The sequence below is a fragment of the Varroa destructor genome, unplaced genomic scaffold (assembly GCF_002443255.2).
Source record: "Varroa destructor unplaced genomic scaffold, Vdes_3.0 BEIS01000007.1, whole genome shotgun sequence".
Lineage (NCBI taxonomy): Eukaryota > Metazoa > Arthropoda > Arachnida > Mesostigmata > Varroidae > Varroa > Varroa destructor.
The window spans coordinates 7,005,379-7,020,758 of NW_019211460.1; the positions used below are offsets into that span (position 1 = coordinate 7,005,379).

Below are 15,380 nucleotides of genomic sequence, written 5' to 3' on the forward strand. Positions count from 1 at the left end.
AACTACTCTTTAACACACTGTTATGGGTTACGGGTTCCTCTAAACGACTTGCCTTCGTAGCAACCGGAGGTTGTAGAGGCGGCAATGATTCTGGCAACGGTTGTGGGGGCACTGGAGGGGTGAGGACAATCTTTTGCTGCTGGTGAATCACTTGCTGTTTGATTTGTTCAATGTCCTGCTGTTTCACTTCGGCTCGTTGTTGCACCCAGGGAGGAGGCACTAATTCAGGGGGTGGCGACGCAATGGGAAGTGGTTTTGGTTTCGTTAATTCTGGACGTGGGGGTGGGGATTTGGGTTGCTGCGCGGGTTTCGATGGCGGTGGTGCAGGTGTTGGCGCAACAGGCTTCGACAGGGGCGGCTGCGGGGGTAGCCTTGGAGGTAATTCGACTCGATCTGATGAGATTGGCGTCGGGGTCGATGGCAGTGGTGTAAATATCAAATTGACTGGCTCCATAACATTGGGCGGAACGAACTGCTGTTGACGCCGCATGATGCTCTGAGAGATGTGTACATGCTTTTCCAAACGGTGCTCTTCATCGACTCGCTATTAAAGTGGACGGGATTGTGCTTGTTAATGTTCATTACTAACTTCTAGATTTGCATACATTTGTTTATGTATAAACCTACCTTATTGTTGGAAAATCATGCCAGCAAGATATTAATTCTATATTGTACTGAGCACGAGCTGTCGCTGCATCGCATAGAAACGAATTATGCATGCTTGCTGATATACGAAAATGCCGTTCAGGCCTTCCTTGCACGTGAGATAATGGAGCCCCTTGACAACAGGTGTTGATTGCAAAGGTGAATTACCTTTGTTATCTGCTGCTCAGATTCGACCTTCACCGGTGGGGGTAGAAGCGGCGGTTCCTGGATCTTCGTAGGGTCGACAGTTGTTTTAATAATGGTCTCCTTTTGCTCACTCGTGTCTTTCTTGAAAAGCAAATCAAGTGAGGGAGGTGGGGCCGGTGCGGGAAGCGCAGGAATCTATGCCGAACAGTTAACCCAATACACAAAAATAAGACAAGGCTTGCGACTAGAGGTCCGATAATCGTAGAGGTATATTAAACGCGTATTCCATTTTAAAACCCTAGAAATAGGAGCAATTGAACCATAAATTACGATAGCTACTAGTTAGGCTCGAACTGAATTTTTAGGCCAAGGTTAATAAATATTGTTTGTGCTCCAACAGAAATAGATTTTTGCCAATTTTGCATCGAAAGCTTTTGCGGTTAGCTAAGCCTTTCAAGTGCCTATAATATCGTCGTTGGTTTAAAACAATATATTTAGCCTAAAAATATATTATGCATTTTTTTTTTATATAATCGTACGTAATACCAAAAAATTAACTGGCTAATCACATTTGGTTTAGGAGTAACTTGTCGCTCGATCACTCGGGTCTGTTCACGATGAATGTGCTCTGCCTGAACCATCGTCATCTGTGAATAAGTCCCGTCGTTAGCTTATTATACTATGAAAGCTTATTATACTACTATACTACTAGAAAGACGTCGAATACTTTAAAGAACGTACGACAGGGAACTATCGTTGTCAGCCCTTCAACTTTGAAGATAAACAAATAAGTCTTAAGTAAGACAAATAAACAACTACGACTATACCATCTGACGAAATTTGCAAATACGTAACAAACGCTTTTAAAACTGTTCATATAGGTAATTATCGCTATATATATATATATATATATTCGCTAAGATCGCTAATTATCGGATTGTTAGTGTGTACATACGTTTGAGATAATATTCGGACATTTTTACAATCGGCGGCTTTGAAAATGTTTATTTTTACATATTGACAGGAAATAAAGGTCTCTTAAAGTAAATCGATAAGGTAAAAGTTTCTGCTTTTGTATTACATGCTATACCGTTCAAGTACTTCTTTAAGTTCGAAGTTGAACAGTCGTATAAACTGTACTGCGTAGCCAAAGGACATCTGAGCAGCCAGACCGTTATGTCTATGACTAAATTGCTGATTGATCGTTGTGTACCAAGGAAAACGCCAAAAAACAGCCTAAGTTCTTTAGTAAATGAGTGTTACAAGATGGTACGATTAAACATCTATCACCAAATGTTACTCTATGTTAATAAGTATTGGGAAATCGATACAAATTATTGCTAAATCTATGGGCGTTATTAACCCACGAGGACGTCACATGCTGTTGAGTCATACATACAAGTGACAATGCTGGATAAAACTACGGATAACAAGCAAAAACAGCATCCGATACAAACATCCGACAAGGTTATGGACAAAAATCAGGCTCAATGACTTAGGCTAATCTAGAAGTTTATTTTCAAATTTAAAAACTATTATCTGATACAACTGCCTGCTCCAATTAAGTAAACATAGTGCAAAGGGTTTACAGCCCATCGTATAAGCCACGCATACGAAATTACATACGTACCCAACAGGTCGATTTTTGCAGATGGAATTTTCGTACAAAGAACGTAAATTAATTTTTGTCAAAATATCTATAACGTATGTAATATCGACTTTATTATACCGCACAAACATTTGAAGATCTAAGATGTGAGAAGTGTAGTATAGTACCAAGACTATTTTAAATGTTAAATAACAATCCTTATAGCCAATTCAAGTTGACGGCAAGCTTAAATCGAAATATTCGAATTCCTTTTCTGTTTCGACTAGAAGGTGAGTACAAGAACAACTTAAAGCAACAAAAACCTAGTTCTAATATCGTAAGTTCTACAATTACGTACGCTCACGTATGTTCTCTGGAGCTTATAGTCTAGGATCGACACAAACCTTTTGAGGGCCGTGATTTTCACGCGTCCGATCAATCCCGGCAACACCAGTTTTGACCTTATGTGTCTGCGATAAGACAGGTTCATGTATTGTATACCCTGCCAAGCCATGATGCGATGTCTTCCCTATTTGTGATCTTGCCGGAGGCATGCATTTTTCCGGTGGCACATTTAAGGCCTTCAAAGGGTTGTCAGCATCTGTTTTTTCAATTGGAATCGAACTCTTCGGAATCAGACCGTATTCACTGGTAACGGTTTGTGTGTATTCCATTGCGGAAGCTTCGTCTGAAGGCTTAGCAGTAACCGTAGTTGTGTTCATTTGATTAAGTGCAGTTTTGATTTTGGGTGCTACAGTGTGTAGAGGATATAGCCTTTCTGGGATCTTCGAGATTGGCGACGTAGGGATCACTCGAACCGTAAAGGACTCCTCTCTGTCTTTTGTCTCAAAAACCTCAAACGGTTTTTTCTCAGTAACTTTGTCAGTCATGGAATTCACTGGGACATCATGTCTGGCCGTGTCCTTAAAGGATATTTGCTCGTCATAACGTCCGGGTATCCCTTTCGTCCGCTGCTTAGTGTTGTTTGTTTTTGAAGTAGATGGGGATGTTTCGAATTTAGTGGTTTGTATTCTCGGAGGCCCTAAAATAACTGTTTCCTGTCGGCTAGTGATCTCAATGTTATCTATGCATTCATCATGACGGCCAATTGTTTTTCCCAAACTCACATAATTTACGCTGGTGGCCGCTTGTGGCTTGTCTTGCGCCTTTCGCTGAGTATTGTTTACTATTTTACCTTGACAGCTCCAGATATCTATTCCGGAACTAGTCGACTCAATATCAGTAATCGGCCTCACCGACAGCTCTATTACAGGCCTAATCTCTAGGTCGGCAGCGTCAAATTCACACCTTTCTGATCTCCGAAACCCCGGAGATCGTCTAAAGGACATCTGTGTACCTTCATTCATAGATGTTTCATTAGCAAAATGTCCACTCGTTGGTAGAGCGCTTTCGTTTCCGGTGTCTATAAGAGGGATTTTGCGACTTTTTTCTTCTTCAGTAAAGGTTTGCCCCGATAGAGGTAATGATTTATCCCATTGGGGAAATACAATTTTCGATTTACTGTCTTCTGCCACAGTTTTTTCCACGTCTTCTTTGACGAGAGTATTCGTCTCCCTTGTACGTTGACCGTCTGCACTCTCTTCTCCAGCTATTGAAGTCTTAACTGAAACCACAGTTTCTCTTGAGACAATTGATTCCTCGACAGAAACTCTATTTTCGGTGGTCTGCGCAGTCCTTTTCGTACTGTGTTCTCTGACCTGTGTGGGAAGCGGTTTCCGTTTCGTAGTGCATATATCTGTTGTTTCGCTATACTTAAATGGCATGCAAAGTTCTGGCATGCGAACCGTTTCGATCAGTGACGTTTTGCACGTCTCACTTGTTCCACAGTTAGCCTTGACGGGTGCTAACAATTGTTCCTTCGATGCGCCTTTTTTTTCGGTCGCTCTATGTTTTAGGCCAAAATCGAATTTAGAGCTCGCCTGTTCTTGTGGCGTGCTTTTTACAGCAGTTTCAGTTTGCCTTGCTGAGGATCCAATCGTCATCAGCGACGTCCTTTCCAGTCCGAATTTGCCGTGCGTCTTGCTAATATGAGGAGATGTGCTCTCCTTGGCTGGGCAGAATTCAAGAAAAGTTACAGATGATTCGGTCTTACCGGTGAGGCCGTTGGAGAGTACGTGATTTTTGGGGGATGAGGTGATGGGTGATGTGTGGTTACTAGAGCCGGATGCCGGATCGGTCCCAGTGTCCGCCCCATGTGACTTGGCCACAACATCGCTAAACAGTTTACGCTGAAAGTATGCACAAGGAGCATTTGCATGCGCATCAAGTACGCCACTTCAAACAGATCTCGAAAGATATTCTTCGGTTTACGAAAGCCATTCAAGGGTATGCACACGCTACATAATAGAGTGTTATTGCAAATTTTCTTCTTAGAGATACTATTACTACGCATATACCATAGAAAACGCAAATTTAGTCTTCTCGTGGAGGCGATGCATTTACGTACAAAGTAAACATCATACAGGCACGTAAGCTATCATGCGCAAATAGGTTTGGAAAAAGGACGAACCAGCACAGAAATTAAAAGTCACTGGAGGAAGGTAAGTATCTTAATAATTTAACGAAGTAAAAACATAGTGTCAGACTTATATCAGAGCACATTGTTTATGTTCGAGGGGCAACATTTGTTAAGGACCCACGTACCAAATGGACAATGTTGAAAAGCTACGTTGATAACGATAAGGAGAGGCCGTCACTGCACCACTCCCACCTTATAATATTACATATGATGAGCATAGGTGCGTGAAGATCATTAATAAAGTTATGGTTGAATAGTTATATATTAGGATGACTCAAAGATACCAATGATTTTTCTTGAATACTAAAAACTCTAGCATGTAACACCCAGTGACCTCGTTCTATGGGAAACTTCTGACAAAGCCAGTGTAGTAGAACGCCCCAGCTCTCAGGATGCTTGAGATCGAGCTGTGAGATTAGGATTAGAAGTGGCGAATAGAAGTATTACAACAAAGATAAAAGAATAGCAGAATGAAACGCTATCCTAACATAAAAACTGATATAAATTCACAGAAAATGGCACACTAAAAACGTTAGTTTTTTACGTTAGTTAGGTACCGACCTCCATTTTCTTTTCGTCTTGAACGTGGTAATCCCGGATAGTCACCTGCGACATATAAAATAGTCACATATCTTGTCTTAGTGAGGGCAGTAATTTACTAATCTCATAATACAAACAAATCTCTTTTATGGTAGTGCGAACATAGCGCCATTCTATACATTAGCTGAAAGGCTCTACATACCTCACGCTCTTCTTCTGACGACACTTCATCTTCGACAAAGATATCAGCTATCGATTGAGCCTCTCCAGCAATATTTGTAGCTAAAACAGTATAGCGTCCCGAATCCGATTCTTCCGCTCGCTGCAAATACAAAGTTACGTATGTAACGGTGCAGCAGGTATCGACAAGGCCCATGGGGTCGAGGGTTGGGTTTACGAATGTGAAGTTCTTAAATAGTTGTTTCACAGGATGTTTTAATAGACTGGTTGTTTTTATTCATACTGACCCTTATAATAAGCGTGTGCTTATTTGCAGAGCTGCGGATATCATACTTGTTCAGGGTTTTTAGATCAATTTCATCCCGTAGCCATTTTACATCGGGGGAAGGCGCTCCGCTCACCTGAACGAATGATTAAGAATATAGTAAATATACGTTCGTTGAAGCATTTCGTACCGGTTGGGTCGCAAGCATACGAGTAATTTCAAGCTATTATATTAATACGATCACTAATTTTATACCCATAGCCCTGTTAGTACTACCTACCTCAACTTCGAGAGTAATTTCACTACCGGATTTGCAGACTCGCGCATCCAAGCGTCTCGTGAACTGCGGGGCTACACGCTTAGCTAGACAGTAAAATTTTTTTGCAAAAATAAATCGATAGTTAGAATCCATATATCGTAGACATGTATGTATATATCAAGTAGTTAGCGATAAATCATATTTGCAATAACCATCACTTACTTCGTTTCACAGGTTACCTCTGCTGACCCAGATACATGATACAGATCGGCAAAAAGTGGAACTTGCATACACTCGTGAAGTAAGTAAAACCATTCATATAAAATGTAATGCAGGAATAACAAATTTTCAACCCATAAATTTTGTCACTGTTGCTGTAAGATAGCTATTAACATACTTTGAATCACTACATCAGCTGCACTTGAGGAGCTACCCACATCATTGGATATGACGCACGTATACCTGAAAATGAAGACCTGGCGTTACGCTCATACAAATGCCAAGTAAAAAGTTCTTCCAACCGTGTGAAAATCCACCTTCGATTTTTACTCCCGTTCGATTATGCAAGCTAAAATAAGGATAAGAACAATCTCTTGAAGGAGATACTTTCTATCGATTCCATACTGGTGAGATAGCAAAGATAAGGTGCCAGCTGTGCAAGTACCTTGTAGCTGGCAGGAATATGTCGTTGGCTTTAGGGCAAAAAGCAAATTGCTAGCTACGCATAATGGGCTTCGAAGCAATTACCTGGCGTGATCTTTCTGCATGGCTTTGGGTATAACAAGAGAGGTGTAGCTCTTTTCAACAGTAATCTGCAAATCCGCTTTATGTGATAATGTAGTACTTCCACGGGACCATTTGACGATAGGCTCCGGATAACCTAGAAAAAAATATATGCCAGCATCTATTGTAACTGTTAAGCTATATCAAAATATCGTCCAAATACATACGATATCAGCGAAGCAGGACCCATTAAGACGTGGCCATCAAATATTTAAAGCAGATGTCAGCGTCCTGTTGTCCTCAATGAATTCAGCATTAGGTAACCTTTGTGAGCTGGCGAAACGCTAGAGAACGAGCATATTCTGTCGAAAAAATATAAAATATAAAGGATTCGCACTTACCATTAAACCAGCCTTCAAGTTTGACCTGCTCTCCCGCGAAGACAGCTACGCTTTCTAGTGGCTTACTAAATTTCGGAGGAATATGTGCTGATCCCGACCGCTGCAGAAGCGATAGCTGCAAGATTTAAGAGATATATATATTAATTTAATTAATATATATATATATTAAATAAGGTTCCTGGACAGAAACTTCAGCGCGATTTGTGAACTGAACGAAGATCACACCTCACATTACAATATTCGTCAGATTATCAGCTTTTTTTCATTGGCGTCGGTGGACGTCTTAGGCATGTTTCCCCTTACCGCCCTTCGCCCAAAGGCCCAAATAGTCAGAAATGACTAATGCAAATAAGACGTTAAATCTCCTTCACACATTAGAACCGGACATCACTAATAATTCGTATTAAAAAAAAAAAAGATTCAAGAAGTAAATCACAGTACGCACCTGTTTGGGCTCAGAAGTTCGAGTTGTTACATTGGTCGCCTGAGCAGCGAGTTCCGGCACCGATAGCACGGACGGCTGAGTGCCCTCGGCCGCCGGTCCCTCGATCTGTCAAGGACGCAATATCCGCAAGTGATTATAAGGCCTATAAAATATGACTGAGGTATTTTCTCTCATTTGTACTAGCAGAGCGACTAAGTTCTAACTTAGTCGATTAAGTAGCATCTCGCAAAGGGGACGCAATCGAGATGCGTGAACAAACGCACAATGACCGCCTGATAAAGCACGTTTTAAATTACGTTTGCATTGATTACGAAATATACCTGTTGAGTGTGACGCACTTGAAAAACATTTGTGCTAGCATAAAAAAAATCGGCCAATATTCCAGTAACCTAAGTTGAGAAGTTGAACGTAGGTATCCTTATTAAATACATAAAAGTGTACGAGTTCATAGCGTCAATCCGTTCTTCGTCACAGATGTCATTTCATATCAATCAAATCATCAATAAAGAATCAATCAGAAAAAACATTTATGAATACGATTGTCACCTAACATTCATATAATACCCTTGTGACATCTAGCGATGTTGCACCTTAAAAGTTTACGCACATGATAAAAGACAACTTCTAGTTTTCTACCACTGTTAGGTCGTAACCCATCGATATCTAGGTAGTTGACTGGCGTAGAATACTAAGCCTTGACGCCGGCTGGCTATGTTCTTCAGGACGCTGATGAGTTAGAAGCCAATTCACAAGGAATGAGACCCAGCACGGGCCCCAAGACTCTGTCGGTGACCAGTCGTCGTTTTGATTTCAACACTAAGCTTTTGTAACTAGACTGAATCATGTCTATTCTCACACATATATATATATATATATACACGCATCCATAAAACGTGTGCCAAAATCGAATCTGCTAAAGTCTGAGCTGGTACATGCTCAGGTTGTTGGCATCCTACCACTGCCCGCTCATCGACAGATCACTGACCGCGAGAACGCGAAAAAAATTTGAACCCAGCGGGTGATTTCTTTACGAGGTGCTCATGGGTACCAGTCAGCAGGAACAGACCACTACGGAGAAGCCATGCTGTGCGGAGTGCATGGCAATATCTGGATGAGCGATTCGTCGAAGGCTGATCTAGGATAGTCTAACGAAGTGGCCGATCATTTCTTGCATAGGTATGTATGCTGCTCGGACCATAATTTCCAAGTAGAAAAACATGCCGCTTTTGCTTACGTGTATATTTAAGCCCAAAGCCACAATCACTCACACACCACGTGACAGCGTTGTCTCCCTTTCTCAACCTGGGTCACTAATTTACGTTTCCTCTAAAGGACTCAATTTCGAATATTGGCTTTCAGTAGCCCTTAGCTCTACAACTTCACGTGTTAAAACTAGTTTAACGGCATGCGACAAGCCAGTGAAACAGTGTATTTGAGTCAGTCGCAAAAGTTCACGCGGAGTGATGAGTAAGCCGATATGTGCAGCCCTTCGACATAGACCGGCATTAAGATAGAACTCTTTGAGAATATCGCCCAAGTCTTACAGAACGTTTTTAAGTGAGTCGGATTGCGTTACGTATCGTACGGCAATAGGTGCTATTGAAATTAATGAGTAACTTCAGCAGGAGGTACGGGGGTTATGGGATGTGCATACTCTAAGTTAGTGGATGTTTGTGAATCGTGACTCTTTCAACGGTTTGACGTAATCTCCCAAAAATGAAATCGTCTAACTAGCATATGTAATTCTATTCCTGTTGGAACTTGTTGAATAGCTTAATATAGACAGGCATTGACGTGAAATACAGAATCGATTTCCCATAAATACATTGCCACCTTACGATATTTTTTCAGAGCATTGTTTTCATACTATTTATAATTTTGTACAGTAAAAATAGTATATTTTTTAATGTGCATTGCATAATACGGTATATATAGATAAACACTCACTGTGAGTTGTGTAGCACTTTTGCCCTTGTGTTGAATTCGATTGTCCTTGACTTCTTTGGTGTAGTAATGCTCTGGCGGGTTATCACCAACACGATCGAATCCGAATGACTCCTTCGAATGGTATTCGGATGGTACCGCGTCACCCAACTGATAACAGTGAAGAAAGCTATATATAATCAAGTGATGGCCACGTGAGTGAACTTGAGAGTTCTGCCAGAAGTTGTTGGCTTTGGTTACTTTTCGAGGCTCAGTTATTTCCTCTTATTTTAAATCCTAGTTTATTACATCAAATCTCGTACTCTTTTTTCTATTACAAAGGACCCGCAACAAATTCCAACTAATGCACGTCGTCCTGCTTACAGCAGGCCTTAACGGGGAATCTTCATACTCAACGGTTTCAGCCACTAGAAATAACGACTTTATTGACATTTATTAGTGCCGCTAGCTAATAAAATTTTCAAACTTTGTGGTTTAGGATGATCGAAACATTTCATACAACTTTGTGCCTACCTAGTCGAAAATAGGGATTTTTCTATTTTTATCAAGTCGGTTCTGTTTCAATGTAAGCTATGATTGGCATCGTTTCGGTATATACCTTTTCGAAGCCGTATTTTTCAGTCGTCGCTGCCTGATGCTCCTCAGAACTGACGAGTCGACCGTCGGCAGTAACGTTGCTTTTTGACGATGACATTTTCTGCATCAGCATTGTCCTCTTGGACGAGACAAACGATTTTGTCACATGTCTACGCGTAACCAAATAATCATATTTGATACGTACGCACGTTAGAAACAGCCTATATACATATATATATATATATATATATATATATACATAATCCCAAATGCTTTCTTCACAAATCATTATGTGCTGATGTGTTCGTAACGACTCTCAAGCGACACTTAAGCTTTGGGATATTGACTAATGCATTTAATTGTACCAATTTTAACTAAAAATCGATCGTGATCTCAGACAAATATTATCAGTTCATCAACAGCTTTACGTTAGAGTGTTGATACCCGTATGTTTATAATATACTCTATATAAAGCCCCATTTCCCCACATTAAGTGTAGTCTATGAATACGGACCTTAAAAAACCTCTTTTTATTGCTTGTATTTATAAAAAAGTATTACTGTCCTTTTTTGGGCCTGCGTTCAGTAAGCTAGTAGCATGGAAGCATCAACCAAGAGGCTAGTTGAAGGCAATTAATTACCGATCGCCCTTAGATTCTTTCTCGTTCGCTGCATGACCCCTTATTGTGCTTGGAATAGTTGTGTAAATGTTGTCCCACGATCCCCGCTTAGACGTTGTGGAACAAACAAAGAGCTCAATGACACAATCGGGGTACCTTGTACAACTGTAAATTGGCTCCTCCGGTTCTCCTAATGACTGATGCTAAATAGCTGATGGTCGAATCAAAAACACTACAAAATTGAATGTATGAAGATTAGGCCACCGATCCGTCGCTACACTCACGTGGACACAGCGTTTTCTGCCTCGGCCTGGGCCAGTACAAGTGCTAGGCTGTCTTCCGGAAGAGGGTCTACAATAACCCGACAAGAAGAGTGCTGGGATCCGAATGCATTGCGTACCTCCGCACTATATGGTGGTACAGAAATAGAAATAAATAGGAACAAATTAACTTGACGCTAGATTTACTTTCTATCTATTGTTTTTCATTAAGCCTAGTTGTTATACATGTTCCGTCCGAGGTTCACGATATTTGCATAGAGCTTAGGTGATACTGAGAAGCATTACGCATTTGTTTTAAGGTGGTCAGCGTAGAGATCAGCCTTCGCGTTCTGCCTGATACAAAATAACGCGACATTTCTAAATCGCAAAATTGAAAACAAACCTGTAAACGCCTGCGTGGTCAACTGTGGCGCGGGGTACATCTAAGATGTACGAGGTCCCGACGTGATCAAATATGTAATCGCCATCCAGGACGATTGGCCGGCCCTATCAGACAGAGACAGTAATAAAATAAGCTAATCTTAAGGTGCATATAAAACAGGTGGACTCGTTAGAAACAATATGTTTAAAAAACTGCTGCTTGTGAAATAATAGAAATAATTGATTTTAAGATAATTGCGTAAGTGGTGGCTTTTGTAACTATACTGATAACTTGTGAGGAAGCCGTAGCAGTAAATGAAGAGTAGACCCGGGTCAACTGAGCCACATTCGATGTTATAGTTCGATATGAATTTCGTTACCTGGAAACTCCAGATGACTTCTGGAGGAGGGTGACATTCGACGCCCAGGATAAGTTTGAACTTCTCGCCATGCTTGATCTGCACGTCAGACAATGGTTTTACAATACGAGCCGGTCCACTTGCGTTTTCAAAGCATGCTACCTCCATTGAGGTGCCTGTTGGAGTTCCAGCTCGAGAAGACGTTTCCGGCGCTGTCAATGATAATCACAATGTTTTTATTAGCATTGAGCTTATTCAGCGTATTCCGTACGTGGTGGAAAAAGACTTGCACAACGTGTTCCTAGCTAGGGTAACTGAAACTTAAACTTATTTTTTAAGTGCCCGCGAAACGCTCCGTTGCCAATTCAGTTCTAAGAGGAGCTTTATTAGGTACGTGCACTAGTAACACACATCTAATGATAAAAAATTGTGCATTTCTTAAGAACTGCGAATATAAATTTAAGCAACTCTCTGTAAATATAGTATTATCACGATTATTGGAAGCCACTGGCCATACATTCAGAACTTATCCATTTATCAGAGAACGTTGATCAGCGTTGCTTTCAATGGATGTACATCAACTTATCAACATTAAGAAAACTAACGTTGCCGTAAAACGATGAGTTTGCATAAGGAAGTAGCTTCTCCAGCAGGGTTGACAGCTTTGCAACGATAGCTGCCTAGATGAGATAGTTGAGCCGAGGAGATTATCAAGGAGCAATGGTCTCCCTCAAATTCGAATGTTACGTCCGAAGACTCCTTGATCGGTCTACCGTTATGGTACCTGGCCATTGAGACAGATTCGGATCACTTAGCATACCGTGCCTTCTAACGTGTTAAACTAGCAACGTAACTGAATTAATGAATATGTATTTTGTGCAATGCTCTACTGTATTAGATTGGCGTGTGCTTCAGACAGCAAGAATAATTGACACCATATTGACTGCAAACTTCTGAAAATCAGACGGGAAACGTGTGAAAATTTTCGAGTTGAGCACGTACCAGATCACCTCAGGTTCAGGTACACCTGTGATAATGCAATCAAGCCTCACGGATCTTCCTTCGTTGACAGTTTGATCCCGAAGACTCTTGCGAACGACTGGTTTTGAAAATTCCAGGTCTGAAGCTAGTTCAGAATCGCTGTAAATGTACAGGAAGCAACTATTATGTGTTCGATGTAACTGTCATATTATGAATTTATGAATATGAATCATTCATATGGAATTTCTACGAGTTCTTCTTTTAAACAACTCTTGAAAGCTTATCGTTTACCTACTTGTAAAAACCAATTGGGTTCGGTCTACTTTACATAAGATTAGTTCTTCAATTAGAAGATGACTGTCGCCATTCCAGCCTACCAATACGTTTCGCGTTCTCAGCCTGGAGCTTGAAGCATGCAACGCAAGTTGACTTCAATGATAATAAAAAAAACTTATATGATACTAATAAAGAAACATCAATTTATAATAAGCCGCTTTTAGGTCGAGCAAATAAAATATCTATAGCACAAAGTCTGTTAGAAGCTTCAATTCTATTTATTAGCAACTTAGAAATTTGCTGTTTGCAAAACGTGGTTAGCACGGCACACAGAAACCCAGTTTTTCTCCTATTCTATAGCACTTTATCGAAGCCTGCTCTACCTTGTCTCCGGCGGAGGTTTGTTAGCAAGCGTGACGTTGCAAGACGTGTAAGTCTCTCCTTGCGTGTTGCGTGCTAGCAAAGTGTAGATACCAGCATGACGAGGAAACACCTCACGAAGCTCAATGGAACATTCGCCTGATGACTCGTCTCGATAGATCTAGTCAAGAAGAACGTGTCTGTTTCAGTCGAAGATTACGCAGACTGCTATCACTTGGAAACAACAACCTTTTTTACATGTGTACTTTAATTAATTAATGATAAGTGACATTCAAATAAAAAGCCGTTTTTATTTTTTTTTTTTAGCTAATTTTTACGTAGTGGCCGTGTTACTTGAAAATGATTGCGTGCAAAGACAGTAAACTCGTCTCGATTAAAGCGATCTAACTTCACAACCAAATACGGTTCGTGGAAGAAAATTGGCAATAAGGATTTCGGTTGTTTTTTTTTTGCGATCACTCCTGCGCATATATATAATTTTTTAGGCATATCTTGAAACAAGATACAGCTCTAGCAAGATGTTACAAAAGGTCAACTTTCTCAAAACGACGGCAGACTGTGTTACAAACGTTTGACGTCCAAAACGACTTCGTAATGTGTTTGTTAAAGTATAAAATGAATAAGCTAAGTGTTATGAGACCATAACGCTTAAGTTACGAATTTTTGGGAATGAAAGATGCTCTTGAGGTGTGGATAAAATCATCTTAATAAAACTGACTTTAACAGTTAGTATCAGTCACGGCACTATTTTAATACCGTGACACATCAATACCCTTATAATTTTAGATTATCATGCAGACTGTGAATTATACCGCTAGGAATAATTTATCTTATGTCAAAAATAGCTACGTGTAACTCTACCGCACCCACGGAAGGTTCTGCCGGCTTCCTAACGGACACGACAGGTAAACACAATTTAAAGCTAAAGGCCAAAATGCTCTATGTAAGATAGCCGTACAGATTGGTTAGTTTTCTGTTGCTGCTAAATTTTCGAAAATGAGACAAATAAAAGTACGTATTATGCAGTCAAGACGTTTTCGTTTCTTGTGGAACGCAATCGGCTACCATTTTTCCCTTTAGGGTTTTTCGTACGTGTCGATGTGACGAGCGAGTCATGGAGATACGGAGTAACAATTTCATAGCGGGATCGTATGAGTTCTCAGCCTCGACTGGCGCAAATTACTCGTAGATAATCGGAGGAGCATCGTTAGGAGTGGGGCTACATCGGAAGGAAAAAGCAGCTATTTCGCTTTCAGGCTACTTGGGCCTAGTGCAGATCGAGTAGCAAGCAAATTTAGTATCTTCTATGGATTATTAATAACCACCATTCTCTGTGAAGAACATATGAAAGCTATATTAGTAAAATGTCAATGATATTATCATGGCATCATAATCTGTACCTGAACGTCTCGCGCATCGGCAAGATTTCTCGAGTTGTGAAGCCAAACGATAGTGGGACGAGTACCCACGACACGGCACGAGAGTCGAAGTGGTTCACCTGCCTTTACGGAAATGTTCGCCAATGGGCGCTCCAGACGGGGGGGCTCCTCCATCTGCTACAAAGAGCGATTGCCTCTTCTACCCGACGTTCCAAATACACGTATTAGGTTTTCGATTAAAGGCTAAATGTTACAATTTACCATTAGGGCATGCACTTGTGCAGTCTCTTTAAATAGCACTCAGATACATGCACTTATGTCAAAATCGTCCAAAGGTTAATATTAACATTAACGAGCAAACAAAGCGCCATATTTAACATGTCTCAGTACGCTACGAATCCCTTCATAGCTCCAAGTTGTTGAAGGACTCAAATGTGAACTTCGTGAAACGAACGAGGAGGCCGGCAGCAAATTTGAGACGTTAGACATATA

General features: G+C 40.7%; 1 protein-coding gene across 14 annotated transcripts in view; it reads right to left on the reverse strand.

Annotated features, from left to right (window-relative positions):
* Positions 1-15,380, reverse strand: part of LOC111254245 (uncharacterized) — a 143,383-nt gene that overhangs the window by 124,733 nt on the left and 3,270 nt on the right. For 11 of the 14 annotated variants that reach the window (XM_086976113.1, XM_086976112.1, XM_086976111.1 and 8 more), the window contains exons 2-22: positions 14,910-15,087; positions 13,512-13,669; positions 12,874-13,011; positions 12,477-12,655; positions 11,893-12,083; positions 11,535-11,638; positions 11,156-11,278; positions 10,275-10,422; positions 9,680-9,826; positions 7,733-7,837; positions 7,288-7,402; positions 6,911-7,043; positions 6,561-6,625; positions 6,185-6,267; positions 5,927-6,040; positions 5,662-5,781; positions 5,481-5,525; positions 2,785-4,629; positions 1,362-1,439; positions 814-987; positions 53-544 (exon numbers count right to left, since the gene is read on the reverse strand). In XM_086976113.1, coding sequence (XP_086832239.1) covers positions 53-544; positions 814-987; positions 1,362-1,439; positions 2,785-4,629; positions 5,481-5,525; positions 5,662-5,781; positions 5,927-6,040; positions 6,185-6,267; positions 6,561-6,625; positions 6,911-7,043; positions 7,288-7,402; positions 7,733-7,837; positions 9,680-9,826; positions 10,275-10,422; positions 11,156-11,278; positions 11,535-11,638; positions 11,893-12,083; positions 12,477-12,655; positions 12,874-13,011; positions 13,512-13,669; positions 14,910-15,062 — 4,710 coding nt within the window. In that variant the 5' untranslated portion in view covers positions 15,063-15,087. Of the gene's footprint in view, positions 1-52; positions 545-813; positions 988-1,361; positions 1,440-2,784; positions 4,630-5,480; positions 5,526-5,661; positions 5,782-5,926; positions 6,041-6,184; positions 6,268-6,560; positions 6,626-6,910; positions 7,044-7,287; positions 7,403-7,732; positions 7,838-9,679; positions 9,827-10,274; positions 10,423-11,155; positions 11,279-11,534; positions 11,639-11,892; positions 12,084-12,476; positions 12,656-12,873; positions 13,012-13,511; positions 13,670-14,909; positions 15,088-15,380 lie in introns of those variants that run through there. The other 3 variants (XM_086976117.1, XM_086976119.1, XM_086976116.1) reach the window with 3 other exon arrangements.